This window comes from Megalobrama amblycephala, linkage group LG2, assembly GCF_018812025.1.
Source record: "Megalobrama amblycephala isolate DHTTF-2021 linkage group LG2, ASM1881202v1, whole genome shotgun sequence".
In the NCBI taxonomy this organism is placed as follows: Eukaryota; Metazoa; Chordata; class Actinopteri; order Cypriniformes; family Xenocyprididae; genus Megalobrama; species Megalobrama amblycephala.
In genome coordinates, this window is record NC_063045.1 from 50,334,826 (window position 1) to 50,357,636 (window position 22,811).

The 22,811-nt window shown below is 37.9% G+C and overlaps 1 protein-coding gene across 29 annotated transcripts in view; it reads left to right on the forward strand.

Moving 5' to 3' along the window:
* The window catches only part of dlg2 (discs, large homolog 2 (Drosophila)), a 269,422-nt gene that overhangs the window by 144,343 nt on the left and 102,268 nt on the right, over nt 1–22,811 (forward strand). The window contains exon 1 of one of the 29 annotated variants that reach the window (XM_048180570.1): nt 14,636–15,142. The exons of the other annotated variants lie outside the window; for them this stretch is intronic. Coding sequence (XP_048036527.1) covers nt 14,834–15,142 — 309 coding nt within the window. The 5' untranslated portion in view covers nt 14,636–14,833. Of the gene's footprint in view, nt 1–14,635; nt 15,143–22,811 lie in introns of those variants that run through there. 29 annotated transcript variants of the gene reach the window in all.

Consider the following 22,811-nt stretch of genomic DNA (forward strand, 5'->3'; position numbering starts at 1 on the left):
TGAAGATGCAGTGGATTAGTTTTATTTTTGAAGGGAATGCGCCACAGATCTAATGTACACATGCAGTTTCTGTCTCTGCTGTTTACGTTCTCAGACAATAACCGACTTTGTGAACTTTGTGTGTTTTTGACATAACCTTGTGTGTATTTGATAGTTTTAGCACAACAAAAAAAGTGAAAGAGAAGTTAGTTTAATACTCTTGTGATGTGCCGTCTGAAAGCCAGCTTTCTGTTTGTGTACACTCAGAAAACCATCAATTAGAAGTTTAAACTGATATAGCTTTAAAACGCATGGAAATAATAAACTTTAATGATGAAGAAGAACTGCACTGTCCCTGACCGTGATCATGATATAGATGATAATCAAAACCAAGCAGATGTCTTGTTAGTATTTGGCACAGTATCCGATGCAGGCAGGAGCTGTAATTGTGTTTTTGCTTGCACTCAGAAATGGGTCTTTACAACATGGTATAATAAATGATCTGTGAGGTATTTTAAGCTGAAACTTCACAGACACATTCTGTGGACTTAAATTACATCTTGTATAAAGGGTATAATAGGTCCCCTTTAAAATATTTTCTCTGTGCAGGTTAATATGCAGGAACATCTATAAGTGAACCATTCATAGGCTGACTTTTTTTTTTTGAACAAATGTAGAAACTGTTACATTGTGGTGCTATAAAAGCTTTGTTTGTTTGTTAAGTGTTTGCCGTCTCATTATCAGAGGACATGAACACAAACATATCCACGGTTGCTCTGAGATAGCGCTTAATGAGCATTTCATAATTTTATTTGAGAAAAACCATTGTCAAATACACTGAAACTCAAAGCTCTTCAAAATAAAAGACGGTTTTTAACTCGAAGAAATTGACAAATTTATTATGATTGTTAAATAGAATGTACTTCTCAAAATAATTATAAAAAAAGTTAATTTCATTTCCATCATTTTTGATAATATTTGTATTAAAAAAATAAAAGCCAGAAGAATTAAGTCAAAGCAGAATTTCTGAATTTTAATTATTAATAAAAGTTGTTCAATTTCTAATCCATAATAATTTATTAAATGTATTTGATTGTTTTTGATGATTGAAATCTGAATAGAGAAAACAAACATTTTAATTAATTTATTGGTCATTTTAATTGATGATATAAATAAAAATTGATTGTTTAATACCGTATACTGTGAAACCGTGATATTTACTCAGACGATTATCATACCGTGGAAATCTCATACCGTTACAACCCTACTCCTAGGGTTGGACGATATGGCCAAAATTTATATCACGATATAATTCTTAATTTCGGTCGATACGATATAATTCCGATATCGATATGAACTATATAATAGCCTCAGAAAAACTGCCAAGAACGGCCACAACGGATGTCTGTACCTACAAACGTCTGAAAAATGAATCTGCCAAATCTATGAAATCTCTTCCTATAAAACTGTATAATATTTTAGAAATACAAATAAATTTATGTTCAGCTTTTATTTGTATTTAGCCTTCTACAAACATAAAAATAAACATAAGACTCACTCACTTTAGTAATATTAATATCTTTAACATTAAACTATAACGTAGGCTGATTTTATTATTCTTAAAGGGTCATGAAACCCCAAAACACTTTTTTTGAGATGTAAACAGATATGTATAGGCTGCACATCATTGAAAACACTAAAGGTACTCAATGTTATTCATATGTGAAAAATAGTTATTTTTGCTTTTTTCATAGCGATTTCTGTCTTCCTGTTTGAAAAGCTGAGTCGGAGCAATGTCACAAAATCTGATGTAATTGTGTACTTTCGGCCCAAGTATGGGCATGGTCAAACATGCTGACGTAGACCGTTTTGCTGTAATCTACCAGCACAAATGGAAAATATGTTCGCGTGAGATCGCATTACAGCGGAGAATTCAAATGTCACAAAAGTGCTGCTCATTCACCTCTGCCTGCTCTAGCTGCGTTCAAATGCGCAAGCCGTAGGCTGTTTCCCTCAGCACAGCACGTGTGTTGTTTGTATTTTGCTCGCGAAGCGGTCAGAACTGGAGTTTGAATACGAACACATGAAAAATACGATTGTTTTTATGATATGCAGGCGGAGCGCGCATATGCTCGGTTTCAGCGCGGAGATCTGCGAAGAGTTTAATAACACTAGCCACATGACACATAGCTCATACAGAATAAAGTATCCGTGTTTAAAGTTTTTATTTCACACATTCTCCTGCACCAAACATTAACCAGCATGGTGTAGTTATGCACACATATTTTCATCAAGTTGTGGAAGCTTGTTCCGTCGCATTTGCATCAGGTGTACTCATTTTGTAAAATTTGCCGCATTCGCGTTTGATCTTAGCGTACAACTGCTGAGCACTGGCTGGTGGCTGCATGTCTCTGTGGTGTGCGTCATCACGCAAATAGCCAATCGCGTTCTGCTCTTTCTAACGGCTGCGCCTCAAGTCAGTGATGCTGTAATGTGTAATGTATATATCGAAATACCGGAAATGTGTTTAAAAATCATATCACTGTTATCGGAAAAAATTATATTGCGATATATATTGATATTGAATTATTGTCCAGCCCTACCTACTCCCCTCTAGTGTTTTTATTTATTTATTTTTATTTTATTTTATTTGTACATAGCTAAGAAACTGTGAACATTGGAAAAAATTCCTGAGTTAAAAGTGACATGATGTGACATTGTTCACAAGCTGTTTTATTGACGTCTTTCCGTGGTTAAAACACAAATAAAGTGATTACATGAGACAAGATGCATTCTGGTAAGTTGTACAATATATTTCAACATACCTTTGATGTTCATGCATGTTTTTCAAGATATAACTTGTATTGAAGAGGAAGAAAAGACTCACGCTCTGCTCTCAGCGAGCTGCCGCCTGAACTGAGGCATTACAGCGATCTGACACGTCACATTTAAGAGCGTCAAAACGCCATTTATTGTTTGAATTTCATGATAAAATGGACAGAATTTGAAAGATGAAACTTTAATTCTTATCAGAAATAATAAAGCACAAATCTTTTTGCGATTATTGGATGGGAGGCACTACAAATATTATTTGATGTAGGGAAAAAAACGCAGACCTGGCAACCCTGGCTTGAACTACGGGTGATTCATAGTGTCAAAAAGAGCCTGCTTTAACGTCACTATTTTTAATCTGTTAATGCGTTAAAATTCAACACACGAGTGATTTTCTTCACACACAGTATGTATGAGTTGAAGTCTGAACACGTATTTCCGCACCCCTTTGATTGACGGGATATAATCGGCCCTGCCCATCGGCAGTTTTTAAACAATCGGCCGATGGTGATAATAATATCTTTTATCGGCTGATACCGATTGTTAGCCGATACATCGGTGCATCTCTATTCATTATTGTGCCATTTTTAATTAAATTATTTTAATGATTTCTTTTTTAATTTTTGTAAAATTTCATTTTTAACATTTAAAATGTTTTATTTATTTATTTATTTTTGCATTGGATTTTAGCATGATTAGCATGATGTTGTTCAGGTGATTATGAAGTATCAGTTTGCCCACTCAAATGATTGTCCACAACAATTTCAATCAAAAGACTAGTATCCCTTATGATGTTCAAAGATCTTTTGATGGCTTTAGATGTATTCTGAGCAGGTACCTTGATCATCGCACACAGTCAGAGTTCTGTATTTTGATTAATTACCCTGAAATTTGTAATGCATATGGATCATTAGTTCATCGCCAGGCAACACACACCCACAAAAAAAAAAAAAATCTATTTTTTGCTTGTGTATGTCTGTACTTAGACAGCATGTCTATTTCAAACTCTCTTTCATTTATTTTTTCCATCGTTGTCTCTCATACACAATAATATTTGTATTTGATCTGTTCTTTTATCACTTCATGCCCCTTTTTGCTTTCTCTCTCTGTCTGTATCTCTCCGGGAAGCTTTACAAGATGTGCAGGTTAAAACCTATGTATAATAGATGGAGCTCTCAGCAGCAGGTAACAGACGGGGGGAGTTTGAGTTATGGATTTCAAAATGTCATACTGTTGATACGCTGAGCAGGGTGGATATAAACATGAGTGGAGAGAGATGGGTAAGGGTGGGTTCTTGAGATGAGCACTGGCCCACTTCTAAAGTGCCTTGTTTAAGGGGTCTGCTTTTCTTTCTTTGTCTTTGTGTATGGTAGTCACAAGGCAACCCGACTCATGTTCCTCATCCTTGCCTCAACTTTATCCACCCACCCTATGGGAAATAGAGAGAGACAGAAAGACACAGTGAGACAGGGCTGTTTTATCTGTAGCTGACCAGGGGTTGGATAATCCAACACCACACAATGAATGTGAGGAGAAGAGTTTTGACTAAATCAAACCCTGGGTGTGTCTCCAAGCGAACCCCTTTCTTTTTAATACAATACAAACACCAAATTTAACACTGAAACGCAGACAGCACAAAGTGCTCACTCCTGCAACATAGACGTCAAAAAAATACCACGGCTACATTTGACGCAAAAATAAAAAATGAAAAGCAACAAAGCATCAGGAAAAAAAATATGGTCATACTATACAAGGGTTTTTCTATACTATGTTGACATTTAGAAAAAAAAATCCTCTAACAGCAGAATACTTTTCACACTCTTACTATTTTTTTTTCCACTAATAGTACCCAATAATGTGTGCTTTTATTATATATAATACCTTTAAAAAGCTTGTAATGTTTCATGAGCAGCAAATCAGCATATTAGAATGATTTCTGAAGGATCATGTGACACTGAAGACTGGAGTCATGGTGCTGAAAATTCAGCTTTGCCATGATGCCATCACATCACAAGAATAAATTACATTTTAAACATTAAAATAGGAGACAGTTATTTTAAATTGTAATAATATTTCATAATATTACTCTTTTGCTGTATGTTTGATGAAATAAATGCAGACTTTGTAAGCACAAGACTTCTTTAAAAACAAAAAAATATATATATATTTCACCGACCCCAAAACTTTGAACAGTAGTGTATGTATATCATATGTATAAAATATTATTTTTTATTTATTTATTTTTTTTTCCACTGAAAAATTGGTCCGCATTTATACACTCTAAAAAATGCTGGGTTAAAAACAACCCATGTTGGGTTGAAAATGGACAAACCCAGCGATTGGGTTGTTTTAACCCAGCAGTTGGGTTAAATGTTTGCTCGACGTGCTGGGTAGTTTTATTTAACTCGACTATTGTTTAAAAATGACTATATGGCTGACTTAAAATTAACCTAAAATAGATTGGAAATTAAAAATCAGACACATAATTACTAGAGGAAACAATAATAATCAAAAGGTGAACATTTATTGATAAGCAATGTAATAAATGTTTATTGTTTGATTATTATTCAATAAACTTATTAATAAATGTTCATTTATTAAACATGAATAATTTCCAACATCATTTGGGTTCATTTTAAGCGAGCAATACAGTAATTTTGAACAATATTTGGGTTAAATAAAACAACCCAGCAGGTTGGGCAAACATTTAACCCAACCGCTGGGTTTGTCAATTTTCAACCCAACTTGGGTTGTTTTTAACCCAGCATTTTTTAGAGTGTAACGTTCAATGTCTGTGATGGAAATGACGGTGGTGAAAATGATCCAGTTTTTGAATTTTTGAAAAATGAAGATTTCCACAAAGTAAACAAAATCTGAAAAGTATTTATTTCACTCTTCAATGTTAAAGGTGCAATATGTAAGATTTTTGCAGTAAAATATCAAAAAAAAAAAAAAACACTAGGCCAATGTTATATATTTTGTTCACCTGAATACTTACAATATCCCAAATGTTTCCAACTATTTGTAAATCGTGAGAAAACTAATTGTTGTTATATAGCTCAACACGTTTAGTCTTATTGTTTAAATCTAATTTTCTTGATTTTTTTTTTTTTTTTTTGCGAGTACCATTCTTTACCACGCCTCAGAGAAAAACACTATTTTGTGAAGTAGCTAAAATAGCATAATCAGATGCAGCTTTATTTTTAGTAACAGTAATACAGCATTTTCTCCATCATACAATACGTTTTAAAATGAATCGCTTGCCATTTATCAACACAAGCCATCCAGCATTTAATATGATATTCTAATATCGATCTAGTTTTCTGCAGTGTGTCTCAAACCAGTCTCACAGCAGCCTCCAAGCGAACGCACAGAGTAACGTTATAACAACATTTTCAACACTCTCAAATGTATCTAAAATGATAAACAGAGCTGAGTTACCTCATACTCATGACCGGGAAAGCGGAAGCGGCGCCGGCGACTGTGACATAATAAAAGTTCTGCTGCTTGTGGGGCGTGTTTTGCCCAATCGCTCCAGCGGCCTCGCTCCCACAACACTCGGTCCTGCTCTGCTTCATACTACAGTAACTTTAATAATAGCATCCATGATTTCTTCCGAAGTCCTATCCCTATTCTTTTGCACCGTCTGTTGAGGTGAAGACCACATCTCCCAAGATTCCGCGCTCAAACTTGGCGTCATCAAACTACGCCTTTGTTTTGAATAGGCCTCTAGCGACCTCTAGCAGACAGAAATCCTACATACTGCACCTTTAATGTAACGTAATAATGTATTTTTTTGATAAATTTGAAGATCTGGGACAAAAATAAAACACTAACCCCTCGGTTTCACAGACAAGACTTAAGCTAGTCCTAGACTAAAAAGGAATGTCTGAGCTGTTTTAACTGAAAGCAACTTGCACTGAAATATCTTAAAATATGTCAGTACCGTTGTTTTGTCTCAAGATGCACACCAGTAATGTTTTTTTCTAGTATAAAAGCTACTTAAATGTCCTAATTGAACTAAGGCCTAATCCTGGCTTAGTCCAAGCCCTGTCTTTTAAACCGGGCCTAAAATCTTTTCTAATTGTGATCTTCATATAAAGAAAAAAAGTTAGTTTTGATAAAAATGAATTCCTGGGGGAAAAAAAGTACATAAAGTTAAAGAACCTCTTAAAAATTGTCCATATTCATGCTAATATTTGATTTCTATGCAGCACAGTCACATCCTTTGAATCATATACTGTATATCTCACTGCATTTCTTTTTTGCCCATTCAGAAAGACCAAGCTGCAACTGCTATAATGATCAAGCAGCTGTCAGACCATTTCCTCTGCGAACCTGATTAACCGCTTGTTGTCATTTAGCGACATTTAGTGCTGTAATCAGAGAGATAACACATTTAGCCTGTCTATTCTGGGATTTCCCATCATCCCTCTTTGTCTGATTTGGCAGCATGGAGCCCAGGACATGGTTAATTGCTGTTTTTGCGCTTTGCACGTTTAATTTTCCTTTCACGCTCAACATCCTGTAACTCGCATTTAAGCCTGCTGTGGCGTTCCCAGTGTGGCAAATTTAAGTTTGGCTCATGTCTGAGCCCGATAACCATCTCTGCGTATGAATGTGTGTGCCAGCGTTTGTGTTTATGTGTTTGTCGGCTTCGTTATTGATTGGCTGTAATCTGGCAGTGGCCACTCACTGGAGTGATGTTCCCCTAGGCTTTAATTATATCCCCATGTGATTTGCATCTCAGCGCTGCCCCTCGCTAATCTCATCTCATCTACCTCCCCTCCGCCGCCCCATCACCCCTCTGATTTATTGAGTTTGTGTCACTCTCTGTGCACTTTTTTTCTCCCTACCACACCCTGAAAAAAGTCCAACTAAGCCTCGGTTAGCCTAGCCTACCATAGCACAGGCCACGGCCAGAAAGCTCCATCTCAGCCATTCCACTCACATATGCTGTCCCCTGATGGCAGGAGATACTCATCCAAGGATGAACAGACTTATGGGACTGCTGCTGTCTTTCCGAGCACCACAATGATTTGTTCAGGAGTTAACGCCTGTCTGAACCCGGAGTTCTAACCGTCCTCTGCACATCCAAAGCCGCTGGATTTGGTTTCAGATATTTGACCGACTTTTGGTTTTCTAAAGAATCAATGGATTTGTTTGTTTATTAGCCACCAGCGCTGAAAAGTCCATTTTATTGTGGCTTGGCTCCACTGGGCTGCGGATATGTACATTGTCTGAGTGTTGGGGTGACCTTGTTGCGAAGCTGTCCATTGATTGGGTGCGTTCAAAAAAGCTTTTGATAGAGGCTTTTGTGGAAGTTTTCACATTGTCCAGCTTTGCTGGGCGAGCTGCCATCCACCATGAGCTACATGATGGTAAATAATGGCCTTTTTCGGGAGAAGTTCCACCGAGGAAGCGCGCCCAACCTTCTCGCCCCTCCTCGAGTTGAATCCTTACGACCGCTCCACAAACGGCTCAGCATGGAGGCCGTGAAGAGCAAGGCTCCTGAACTCGGGCCGATTAAATGGCCGTCTATCGTCACCATTTGTAGATGGAAGCAGAGTCTGACTGAGAGACTTCTAAAGAGACACAGAAGGAGTTGCAGTCAGGTTAGCAACTATTTATTCTTTAACAAGTAGACCAGCATGCTATCCCGTAACAGAATGTTGCAGACAGTTTTTCCCAGACAATTGACCGAATGTCTTTCAAAACCAGACTACTTAAGAGGAATAATTGTTCACAATTCTCCATAGGTCTTTTTAACCGCCTTCTCGCTTTTGTTAGATAATGCCATTTTAAGCTCTCTCTCTCTCTCTCTCGATTTCTCTGGTGGATTTAGCCTCCCTCCCAGTTTTTATTGAACCATTGAACTGGTTTCATAATTTCTGAAGTTGATTACACAGGCCTGGCTCTCGACCAGAAGCGTTCCATGCATTAGCGTTTGAAACATCCCTCACAGACGCTGCCAGCACTCAGAGACATATTCCAGTGGAAAAGAGACTAATGAAACTAATCAATGTAAGAGCTGTCTTCTGTCTTTAAAAGGACGCCAGGGGTGTTAAAATAATTTAAGGTTGAATGTGCAGCCTGGAGCCAATGCAGTATAGACACTGTGAGAGGTTTATGTATATTAGGCTGGATTTGCACGCTTCACCCTTACCACTCTTGCAAATTGGTGTGCTATTATTTTTCGAAGACAATAAAATTGGCAAAAAGAAAATCCCACAGAGGAAAGGACCTAGCTATATCTAGGGACCAGAATAAAACAGAGACTTGGGCCATTAAGTAATATCCTAGCAACCGCATAGCAACACGCTAAGGACTGCATTGTGACAGTTGTGGTGGTGAGTATACTGCATAAGCACATACCTGCATTTTCTTTGGACAACAAAGATTAGTAGATATAGATAAAGTGTAGTTAAGGTACAAGTTGACAATTTGGGAAGGATATGAGGACATTAAGGCCCTGGGGAAAAGGAACAAGCCATTGAGGGTTGACACAGTCTCTAAGGAGCTGAAACTGTCTTTTAGTGATTATTATGGTGTTGGAGGTGCTTAATGTAACGGCCATGGGACTAGGTTCAGGGAATCTCTTCTTGGATCCAACAAAAAGGTCTAAAGCTCTTTCTCCAAAGTAAGTGTTGGCACTTCTTCTCTATCTGCAGAGCTAACCTCTCTGCCCCTTGCATTAAATTATAGTCACTCCTGTTTAACTTCCTTCTTTTTAAGATCGCCCTCTGCTCCTAGGTTCCCTGCACTCCTCCATAATCCAATTAGCAAATCCCAGAAGGAAGTCCTCATAACTTCCAGGACTTCTTGTTCCAAAATTCAGTGAATTTGTGCAGTTGGTGAATCTGAGGCCAGGTCAGCGGTTTGAGCGCAGTTGGTTATTTTGGCAGACTTTAGCTCTCCTTCAAGCTTGTACACCACAAGCTCTATATAATTATTTCTTTTCCACTGAAATGTTTTGTCCATAAATGTACTATTTAACTGAATACTTTTGCATGCTATGTATATAGCATATACAACTTTGAACACCTCCTAGCTCTTAGTTATTAGCATGTGTTAACACTGACCAAAGTTTGTCACATCGGTTGATGACTGTCAGACTCTGTCAAACTTTACGATAACTGCTGAGCCAAACCAGTCAAGTAAACTCATGCACTCTCTGTAGCTCTATCATTGCCTTTAATGGGCACGAACTGAGCATGTGCTCCACTAGCAAATGGCTGTACCATCATTCCTCACTCTCAGTTCTCAGACAGAGAGGCTGTACAACAGTTTTATTTTTGCAGATCCTGCCACATTACTTTGCCAGTGAGTAAAATCGTTCACTTTTCACCTCAAGTAGACACTCAGCTACAATACTTTTTCTATCCTTCATATGGCAGCGGAAAATGGATTTTTTTTTACAAAATGTGTGTGAAATCACTGTCTGTATTACTTTTAAAGTGCCAGAATCAATCTAAGGACCAAGACTGATTTTGTTGCCACATGTCCAATCTCAAAGTCTAACCACAAGCCCCACCTTGTGGTGGTAAATGTGAACTACAACACACAGGGGACAACCAGAACCCATGAACATTGTTTTGCCTTGGGCCCTATCATATTTCATTTAGTTTAGTTTTGCGTTTTTGCCGTGACTTGATGCTTTTTTTATTTGTTTGTTTTTTTCATATTAACACCATACCATCCTGCTGTGGTAGTAAAATAAATGAATGCACTCTTTTATGATAGAGAAATGTTCTCAGGTATTACGTAAAGCCCTTTCAGTGGTCATTTACGTTAATACCTCTAACTTTTTTTAATACCTCAACAAGCCTATTAAGGACAAACTGAGGTCCACCATGTGCCTGTCAGACTGTGTTGACTTTCTCGGCATATGGTCATTCTCTCTCTGAGGTAAAGGAGAGATGGGCTCTGGACCATAATGGCTTTCACTGAAGCAATAAATGACCTGTCACACACTGACAGGACCAATCAACTGCTTAAACTCTGCTGTGCAGCGTGGGTTTGGCTTTTGTGTGGGGATCCTGCAGGTTTTGCAGCGTGGGAGTTCTTGCCTCGTCATATGTGTGTGTGTGTGTGTGTTTTTACAGTTTTGGAACAGTAGAAAGAAATGGAGGGTTGATTACTGAGAGCAATGGAAAAAAACAGTGCAAGAGCAGAAAGGAGAGAACAGCGTCTCTCAGTTCCTGTGAGAATTAAGACACATGGCTAGCCTGAGTACTTCTCTTCCACTAAGAGCAAGAGAGAGAGGGTTTTTAATTAGAACCCTGATCCCAAACACTCCCAGCGCCTGTAGTGTGTATTATCGAGCAAAATATTTCATCATTCATTGTGCCTTCTAGAACAGCTCCAGCTCCCTGAATGTATGCATAAACAGTGTCCAAAATGAACATTTGCCAAGTGCCAAAATGCAAGTCAAATTGGCTTTGGTGAGTCAATGCTAAAATAGGAATACTTGCCATTTGGCTGTTAACCTTTTTACAGTAGGAACTGCGACATAGTGTTTTGAATTTTTTGAGTTGTCTGAACAATAGTCTAAACCTTGCTGATGTAAGTGACATGCAGCATTCGAACCCAAGACATTCAAATGTCAACTAAATAAAATGTCTGTTGTGATTTGTGTATCATCTAATGACCATTATCTAGGACCCAAAAATCCTCCTGTAGAACTCCATGTGACGACACATATATGGAAGATTTTTTCAGGTATGTCAGAAATATACAAGGGAGAAAAACAGCAAAATATGTGTGCTATCGTAACCAAAATTAATAAATAATTTTAAAATAAAAAAGTTTTATAATTATAATAATTTTAAATACAATTATTTATTTTTCATTTCTAAATTCATACTAATACATGTATTATTATTCATTAAATAAAATAAATTATAAAATGTAATTTAAATTTTTGTCAACATATAATTATGTAATAGTAAATAGTATATCAAGTGTATTTTATATACAATAGAAATCTATTTTATTACCATTTTATCAACTCTATCAGCATTTTTTTTTTTTTTTGGACCATTCTGATACTTTTATGTGCATTTATGTGAGTGAACAGTGTAGACTGTGGGGAAATGTGTATGATCATGTGCTGGTTGTGTTGGTTGCGTATGACATATCCAGCGATTTTTGAGTTAATAGTACATCCACATAGGTGCCATGTTCTCTCACCCTTGTGGGTGTAGCTGCTTGAGTGGGCAATGTGACGTGTGTGAATGTCAGGGCTGACCACCTGTCATTTGATGGTCTGTCTGGTGAAAGGTGGGAAAATTAATTTGACAGCATCTTATGACATTTTCAACAGTATTATACAAGGGTTTATCTCGATGACGTGGTATCACAGCTTGCTGGCGCCCATGACAAGCATTTGTTACTGACACATGGCATTCAACACACATTCTGAGGCCGTCGTGATTTCAAGCATTGACAATGATAAGTGGTGTTTGTCATCATGTTAAAAGTGTGATAGAAAACGCACAACACTTTCATTTGGGAATTTGAAATGGCTGACATGTTCTCACATAAAGATATCGCATGTTTCAGACTTAAAATATAGCACATGAGTCATATGGACTGCTTAATTAAAACATTTCTGTCATTTTAAAACCTTTTGACAACTTTCTCCGTATGGAAAAAGTGACCAGGATAATGTTCAAAAATCTTTAGTGTTCTCAGAAAGAAAGTAATATGAAATGGAATCCTAGCTCAGCTAAAACTCATTTACGCATTTCAAATCTGTATGACTCTCTTTCTGAGCATTAGAAAGATTTTTGAAGCACATCCTGGCCACTCTTTTCCATGCAAAGAAAGACAGACATTTTTGATGGTATTGCTTTACCATAAAAAAATAAACAAACACGTAACATATCGCATCAGGGTGAGTTTGGGTGGCATTTCCTTTCTTGTTTCTGTCAAAGCACCTCGTTACATTCACATTCCATTCAAACTCATTAGTAGAGCTTGATTCTGTTTGTATGCCCTGCAGGTGGGATATAAAATGTCACAAGAATTTAATTGGAATGTGGGCGGAGAGAAACCTGCTTAATTGTAGGTTCAGATAAATTGAATGTTCTATAGAGATTGTTAATTATGTGAAATACTGTTTGATTAATTGTCATTTAGACACTTAAAAAGCCTACACAACCACGCTCTGAACAAATAACTAAAGCCTTCATCATCAACCTTCAATGTGTTTTATTCATTTTCATCTAAGCTGACTCCCAGCTGGGAGACACTATGTAAGGGAGGATTACTAAATCAGAATGAATAACCACACATATGAAAAACTAAATCCTAAACAAATATTAAACACTGGTAATGCTTCTGTGAAGATAAACTGGCTTTTATTTTTACTGAGCTGTACTGTGTGCTAGTGGCCAGTAGGTGGGGATAATGTACACTGGTTGAACGGACAGTCAGTGCAGCACTCTGGGATTGATTCTGATGTAGCTGGATGGTTTAACTTAAGCAGTTAAGCATCAGTTGCTGAGCATAAAGCCCCTTGTTTTGATTAAATGTGACTAGGTTGGTTATAAATAGAAATCTTATTGAATTAATGAGGCTCAGTGATCCACAGGCTACAGGCTGTAGCTCTGCTGTTCCTTGCAGTTTTGTGTCTGCTGCTGAATTATGGATTACAAAATTTCCTTTACTTTTGTTTATTACACACTTAAAATGCAAATAACAGCCAATCTGCTACATTAATTATTATCCCCTCTTTTGAAATGCCTACTACACAGGTTGCATGTACATTTATTAATTTAGTATTTGTAAGTAATTTAAAATGCCATTTTTCCTTTTAATAATTATATATATATATATATATATATATATATATATATATATATATATATATATATATATATATATATATATATACACACACACACAATAACACTTATTTTCTTTAGAAATTTAAATTTGCACCCATCAGTTAAATTCTTTTTAATTCAGTTTAGTTAATTAGTCCATACTTTGCTGCATGCTCTGCTGGGTAACATTCCATTGTAAAGTCTGCACCAGTCCAGGCACAGAAAAAGTCTGCATTGCGGGCACAAAGGTGGTGCTCGTGAGGGCTCTTCTGAGACTAAAGTGACAAATAGGACACTCTATGGTCTTGTCGACTTCTCTGATGTATAAGCAAAGGCCACAGGACCACAGGTCCACATCAGGTATGCCATTTGGGACAGGGCCATTAATGTGCCAGTTTGCTGCATCGCTTGACAACCTTGAAAAGTGAAGAGTTAGGTTGATTAACTGTATTATTATCTGGTTGTCATTAAAAATAAATGTTATTATTTATCGAACATTGGTTTGTTTTATCATATTACCATTACTTTATTAAAAACAGTAAACCGATGTTACAGTGATTTTTCAGATACTAAGGAAGATGTAGAACACATTTTAGTTCAATTTGTAGTGTTTATACATTTCTGTCTTCCTTCAGGCTATGTGGCTTATATCTCTGGAGTAGCTGCAAGCTTTTCGTGTACTTTGAGCTTGCTGCAAGAGATCATTTGAATGATTTTATCATGTTGAAAAAGTGCAGCTGTCAGTAAGACATCCGTCTGTCTGATTGGGGGGTTTGGGGTCCCCAGCTGTTCAGGGTTTGATTGCTTCTGCCTTGAGCAGAGATGCTGTCAAGACACACCGCCAGCCAAATCATCAATTGACAAAGAGCACACACACACAAACACACTCATCTACCTCTCTTTCTTCTCTTATTCCCTCTTGTGTTCTCTTTCTCGCCGTCTTCCTAACTAAAACATGCCTAGTGTCTACAAGTAGCCAGCTTTCTCTCTCCCTCTCTCTCTCTGACGCGCACACACACACACAAACAGAGCCCTCTCACTGTCGAGAGCACACTGCTCAGATACCGCCCAGAGGAGTGCCGCTCACCACAGCTGCGTCCTCTGCTGCTGCCGCCCGGACCGGAACACAAACGGAGAGACAGGGAGGTGAAAGCCATAGGGCGAGAGGAGGAGAGGAGCGCACATTCAGGATGACAGCTTACCTGAGCAAGCAGCAGAGCTGCTGTGTGGAGATGCACGGCCGCGTGGGAGATCGCGGAGGGGGCGAGGCGCCCTGCTCTTGCAGCTGGCAGCATGAACCACAGCATGGATACAACTACCAGTCCTCGTCCTCCCCGTCCATGTCCACTCTGCCCCGTCAGAGGGCCAAACTCACGGCTTCGCGCTCCGAGAGCTCCTGGAGGAGTCCCAGCCGCGGCGCGCTCCAAGCTAAAGGGGGGAGCTGCGATCTGTGGACCGAGTGCGGCTGCCATCCGCACAGCTGGCACGAGCCGTACCAGGTAACCGGTGTCATCTGGGCTAGGTACCAGGCCAGGGACGTGGGTAGTCTGATATATGGACTAGAAGTAATAAAGCGAATAAAGTCGGGTTGATTTAAGTTGTTAAGGGCTTGAAAAACCCCTTCTAAAATTTTGTTTTTTTGGACTGAAAAAGTTACGGAAACTAATCAAATCTATGTATATTAAAATGTTTAGGATCAGCAAGATTTTTTTTGTTTTTTTTTTGTTGAGAAATTAATACTTTTATTCAACAAGGATGCATTAATTTCATCAAAGATGAAATTTATAATGCTAAAGACATTTATAATGCTACTAAAGAATTCTATTTCAAATAAATGCTTCTTTTGAGCTTTCCATTAATCAAATCATTCTGGAAAAACTGTTTCATGGTTTCCATAAATATTAAGCAGCACAACTGTTTTCAAAATTGATAATAAGAAATGTTTCTTGAGCACCAAATCATCATATTAGAATGATTTCTGAAGGATCACGGAGTAATGATGCTGAAAATTCAGCTTTGCCATCACAGGAATAAATTACATTTTATAATATAGTAAATATATTTGTTATTTTGATAAAATAAATGCAGCCTTGGTCAGCATAGACGACAAAAATTGTCAAAAATGCTAAAAAATCTTACCAACATATTTAATATTGATCCAGTAATCACAAACAACTGGAAAATTCATGGAAATGCATTTGTTAAAGGGTATGAACCCCTTGAAATTGTATGTTTGGAAACTGTTTAAAATGCCAGCTGGACAACTTTTGAATGCAGGCGGTTATTTGAATATTTGGTATCAGGTGGTCTTTATCATAGTGGAATGACTGTTGTATGCATTGCTGTAGCCATAAGGAAGTGTGTTCTCTTCTATACAGTATGTGCGTATTACCCCTGAAGCCCTTGTTCTGAACTGCTTGTTTTTCTTGTTGCTGTGTGCTGATATCACTTTTATCGCATGAACCGTTATATACAACATGGCTCTGAGATCACTAATACTAGAGCAGTGATGATAACGTAATCTGTTTGTGTATGAGAAGAAAAAATCCAGCTAAACATCCAAATCAGGCCAATGCATCACACCCCATCAGTTCACTAACACAGCTGGACGCTGCACTCTGAAGACCCTCTGTTTGTGTGTGTGTGTGTGTGTGTTTTCCTTGTATTCCCTCATCATGGGGACCAAATGTCCCCACAAGGATAGTAATACCAGTAATTTTTGACCTTGTGAGGATTATTTATTTATTTTTGTCCCCGGCTTATAAATCATACTAAGTGATGTTTTTTGAAAATGTAAAAATGCTGAAAGTTTTCTGTGATAGGTTGGTTTAGGGTTAGGGGATAGAATATACAGTTTGTATAGTATAAAAATCCTTATGTCTATGGAATGTCCTCATAATGATAGGAATACCTGTGTGTGTGTGTGTGTGTGTGTGTGTGTGTGTGTGTGTGTGTGTGTGTGTGCACTCTCCTCTTGCAGTAATGATCTGTTTAAACTCCAGGATTATCTAGTTAAGCAAAAGTGGAGCTCTCATTTGGTACTTCCTGCATTAAATCTAAAGTTATTCAGTGCATGTGACACTTATTTGGCGTTTTGTCTCAAAATCTTAATATACAGTTCATAAATAGCAATGCAGGATTGTTCTGCCTGCTGATTAGAAGATCCTCATTACATTTGTTTTGACCCATTTCTCAGTACTAGAGCTGAAGCTGATGCTACTGTACCAATATAGATGGATTTTAACACTAAAATGTGGAGATTGGTCCCATGATTGATAATGTGATGGCAGACATAGGAAGTGTAGAGAATGACCATGTGGCTCTGCATCCACCATTTGTCTCTACATGAAAACACCTCCACACTTCTCATCTCTGGCAGTCCAGTGTGATCAGGGTGGCCGCAGGTCCTTAAAAAGACTTAAAGGTTTCCTAGTAAAAGGTCTTATTAAATTGTTTTAAATTCAGATTCGATGGGTCTTAAATAATTTTGGTCACATTATCGCAAAAAAAAAAAAAAAAAAAAAAATCTCCAGTCTGATGGACACGATGGCTGTTTACAATCACTGGAGAGACCGAAGGTTCTTTTCGAAGGTTTTTTTCTGTCTTTTTTTTTTATTTTTTTTTAATGGGTGCTTTGGTGTGCATAGATTTATGAATGATGGACTCCTTATATGATTTGGTTATTTGGTGTCCTTTTGGAGTCTCCAAGTGGCCTTTTTTTAGAAAGACACCTAAATTTACCTTGAAAAAGCTTGCAGAACATTTAGTTTTGTGAGAATCACCCTTCAATCTAATGGCTTACTTTGCTGGATATAGCAAATGATAACAAACTGAACATGTTAAACAAGAAATGGTGTATACTTAATTTCATAATGTGTGTGATTAAGGGTGTGATTTATCACAATTAAAATTTTTAATCTATTGACAGCTCTAATATATATATAAAATATACTGTAATGTCTATTTCCATTGCAGATTTGGTCTTAAATATCATATAAAGCGGTATTAAAAAGGTCTTAAGTCTTAAATTTAACTTGTTTATATCTGTAGAGTTAGACGCCCTTTGTGATATACAGTGGGTACGGAAAGTATTAAGACCCCCTTAAATTTTTCACTCTTTGTTATATTGCAGCCATTTGCTAAAATCATTTAAGTTCATTTTTTTCCTCATTAATGTACACACAGCACCCCATATTGACAGAAAAACACAGAATTGTTGACATTTTTGCAGATTTATTAAAAAAGAAAAACTGAAATATCACATGGTCCTAAGTATTCAGACCCTTTGCTGTGACACTCATATATTTAACTCAGGTGCTGTCCATTTCTTCTGATCATCCTTGAGATGGTTCTGCACCTTCATTGGAGTCCAGCTGTGTTTGATTATACTGATTGGACTTGATTAGGAAAGCCACACACCTGTCTATATAAGACCTTACAGCTCACAGTGCATATCAGAGCAAATGAGAATCATGAGGTCAAAGGAACTGCCTGAAGAGCTCAGAGACAGAATTGTGGCAAGGCACAGATCTGGCCAAGGTTACAAAAATGTTTTGCTGCACTTAAGGTTCCTAAGAGCACAGTGGCCTCCATAATCCTTAAATGGAAGACGTTTGGGACGACCAGAACCCTTCCTAGAGCTGGCCGTCTGGCCAAACTGAGCTATCGGGGGAGAAGAGCCTTGGTGAGAGAGGTAAAGAAGAACCCAAAGATCACTGTGGCTGAGCTCCAGAGATGCAGTCGGGAGATGGGAGAAAGTTGTAGAAAGTCTCCCATCACTGCAGCCCTCCAACAGTCGGGGCTTTATGGCAGAGTGGCCCGACGGAAGCCTCTCCTCAGTGCAAGACACATGAAAGCCCGCATGGAGTTTGCTAAGATGGTGAGAAATAAGATTCTCTGGTCTGATGAGACCAAGATAGAACTTTTTGGCCTCAATTCTAAGCGGTATGTATGGAGAAAACCAGGCATTACTCATCACCTGTTAAATACAGTCCCAGCAGTGAAGCATGGTGGTGGCAGCATCATGCTGTGGGGATGTTTTTCAGCTGCAGGGACAGGACGACTGGTTGCAATCGAGGGAAAGATGAATGCGGCCAAGTACAGGGATATCCTGGACGAAAACCTTCTCCAGAGTGCTCAGGACCTCAGACAGGGCCGAAGGTTTACCTTCCAACAAGACAATGACAATAACAAAGGAGTGGCTTCACAACAACTCCATGACTGTTCTTGAATGGCCCAGCCAGAGCCCTGACTTAAACCCAATTGAGCATCTCTGGAGAGACCTAAAAATGGCTGTCCACCAACGTTTACCATCCAACCTGACAGAACTGGAGAGGATCTGCAAGGAGGAATGGCAGAGGATCCCCAAATCCAGGTGTGAAAAACTTGTTGCATCTTTCCCAAAAAGACTCATGGCTGTATTAGATCAAAAGGGTGCTTCTACTAAATACTGAGCAAAGGGTCTGAATACTTAGGACCATGTGAGATTTCAGTTTTTCTTTTTTAATAAATCTACAAAAATGTCAACAATTCTGTGTTTTTCTGTCAATATGGGGTGCTGTGTGTACATTAATGAGGAAAAAAAATGAACTTAAATGATTTTAGCAAATGGCTGCAATATAACAAAGAGTGAAAAATTTAAGGGGGTCTTAATACTTTCCATACCCACTGTATAGGGCTAAGGGGACGCTGTGTGTGCAGGCTGGGAGTGGTTTTCAATCACCTTTCAGCTCAAACTGTTGACTGGACATGGTTAGACCTCTCTCTGATCATCTTTCCATTCAGAGAAAGTCACTAAGAGACACTTTTAACCACTACTTTTACTATAGGACCAGAAAATTATTTTGTGTGTATGTTTGTGTGTGTGTGCACACTGTAATTTGTATATTAATATTTAGGAATTAAAAAAAAAAAAAGACCCATATAAATGCCATTTTTCCTTCTCAGCATACATGTAATTTAATTGCAATACATTTGATTAATTCATAAGAATGTAATTTTTTTAAATTATTTTTATATAATTAAATTAGAAAATTAAAAAATTATGCTTCAGGGTCAGTAAGTTTTTTTAAAAATGTTTTTGAAGTCTCTCATCCTTAACAAGGCTGTCTTGATTTCCATTTGAATATATTTTAAAATGTAATTTATTCTTATGATGGCAAAGCTACATTTTCAGCATCGTTACTCCAGTCTTCAGTGTCACATGATCCTTCAGAAATCATTCTGACATACTGATTTGGTTCTCAAGTAACATTTCTTATTATTATCAATGTTGAAATCCATTGTGCTGCTTCATGTTGTTGTTGTTGTTTTTGTTTTTTTTTCCCTTCAGATTCTGTGATGAATAGAAATCATTTATATGAAATAGAAATCTTTTATAATATTATACATGTCTTTACTGTCAATTTTGATCAATTCCATGCATCCTTGCTGAATAAAATTAATAATTTCTTGAAAAAAAATCATATTGACCCAGACTTTTAGATGGTAGCATAACTATTATTATTTTTTACAATTTTTTTTAGTAAAGTAATTATAAATAAAATTTGAAGCATTACTTTGAAAACCCTAATCAAGCGTTGATGGGTTTATATGGGGTCCCTCTAGTCTCCTGCTCTTGGATGCTGCTTTGGGTTGGTGTCTCTGTGGTTTTCAGGCTGTTGTTGTTGACTTTTTCTTCTTGTGCATTATTGACGGTGGTGTGGTAGCTCTATGTATAGTTTCTGTGGCCTGAATTATTGAGAGCGGTAAAGTGGGACAAGAGCAGAGGCTCTGAACGCCTTTGCAGGACCTCTCTGAGCAGCACATTACACATCTGCAGACCAATCATTATTTATCATCATCTTTAACATTTGTTTAAGCAAAAAGCCAACCACTAGCTAGTGTAATTTGCAGTTGTTTGCTCTTCTGCAAAATGCAAATACCCTTTGCTCTTACACTGTTTTTCAAGGGCAAAATGGTCAGCATACTGCATTATATTTTTAAATGCCCATGACTGGTCTATTTGTTTCACTAAAGGGTATTTTTCATCTGGTAATTTGATATACCGGAAATCATATTAGGAATGTCTGATGAGTAGTTTAATTGAAGTTTACATTCATCCCTCTTGCGATTTAACTCACTGAGATACAGTTCTCAAGTGTTAAGGTGAAATGCTATCACTCATAAGGACAACCGTAATTATTCCATTGTGCTTATTAACACACAATTAACCTTGGTGTTGATAGGGTCCCTAGGTACGCCACACTGTATTAATCATGTTTTGCCTGAGTAGCAATGCACTTCACACCCATTTTTGAGGTGATAAGGCTTTCTGTTCAGTGATCTGGATCTCATAAACATCTGTGCCACAACACAATATTAAACACTTCTCAAAACACCCGCACTAGCTAAAAAAGTATTCGAGAAGTCTGGCGTGATGTTTTAAGTTACATAAAGTGGCATAAACTCTGAGTTTAAACCTGAGCACTTTCTTGATCTTGTATTACCTGCCCTAAAATGCTGATACGCTGAAAACAGACACTTCTGTGTAGCAAGACTTTTCCCAACTCTGCAGAGGCATGAAGATGCTTAAAGCAGAAAGTCTGCCCCAGTTTGGCTCCACAATAAGCCCTTAAGATGTTTGTGTTCGTGCTCTCTTTACCAAACACTGCAGAGCTGGTCTGCCCTATACCACACACACACACACACACATTTTTCATACTAAATGTGGATTCAGACACAGCAACTTATCTATTTCTTGCATCTTTAGCCTTAAAACATTATGGCAAACTGTTCTGTTCCATTCTCTAGCATCCAATACCATTTTTAACACACAAATAATTTTTTATCCCCTAATGTTTATTGAGAGCTGTGTATGAAGTTGATTATGTAATGCCATCACCTCTGTGCTGGGCTGGGCCACGTGAGCGCTGGCTGAAAGAGGCCGGTCGTGCTCTGTATCCATGTGTTTTTGCGAGCACTTACACACAGATAATGCTGGAAACAGACAGCATCCACTTCCGTCGATTGTGACTGAATTAATGAACACATCAACAAAGAGTCTGTATGCCCATTGAAAAGCTTTTTCTACTAAAATTTATTCAAATTTGTCTGTTTTGCCCAGCCACGTTTACATCGAGAGTAGATGCTGTCGGTGTACGTTTGGCACTGGTGCCCTTCTTCTGTTGACTGTCTTTTGTCTCGTCAGGCTAGACTTCATTAGCACTAGAATTGACATGAAGAGACGTGTTAGTCCAGCAACCCACTGCCCCTGCTGCCGGTAAAGCTGCGTGCACAAATAAATTCCATCAATGGCTTGAGAAACTTCCATATAGAAGATTCTGTATCACAATTAGCTGTCATGACTGCGTTCTCTCTGTTCCTCAAACAGCAATTTTCAATGCACAACACCTCTGATAAAGCATTGCCATTTTGGTTATTGCAGGTAAATGTGGGCCAAATCAGATTTTTTTTTTTTTTTTTTTTTTTTGCCCACATGTGACTCATATCTGTTTTCCCCATGACAGTGTGAACAGTACAAATCATATGGAATCTGATCTTTTCATTTCCAATTTTACCACTTGTGCTAAATCCGATACAGGTCAGATTTGTAATGTGACCACAGTGTGAACAGTCATATCGGAATGTACATCACTCGAGATCAATTAGTCACGATTCTGCGCTCATGGGAGATCTTTTCAAAGATTTTACAAACCCAGCGTTATCAAGACAGTTGCAAAAGGTAGTAAATAGAAGGGCAGTGATGTGTCAGAACTCGTAAGTATTACAGAGACAGCTCTATAATACAAGCAAAACATGAGGGCTCGTATCATAAAGGTTTCAAAACTCTGCTCTCTATTGTCACATCATTCTTTATTTTTCATATTGAAGCTTCCACTTCCGCCGCAGATCACATTATAAATAAAAGCGTAATCACTTATTTTAATGCCCTCTGTGTTTATTTCCTTATGACAGCATGCTGTGTGTGTTGCCAAGTCCATGATTTTTCCACAGAATCGGGTTACGTTTTCACTGTTGCCGCGGGTTGTTTTGCAACTCCGTGGGTTGAAACGACCAAACTAACACGATATTTAACCCTCGGAATGCAATTTTTTTTTTTTTTCCGGGATACCCCACGGAACGCGGTTGGGCTAGTTTTGGACTAGTTTTGAGAAGCAATTTATGTGG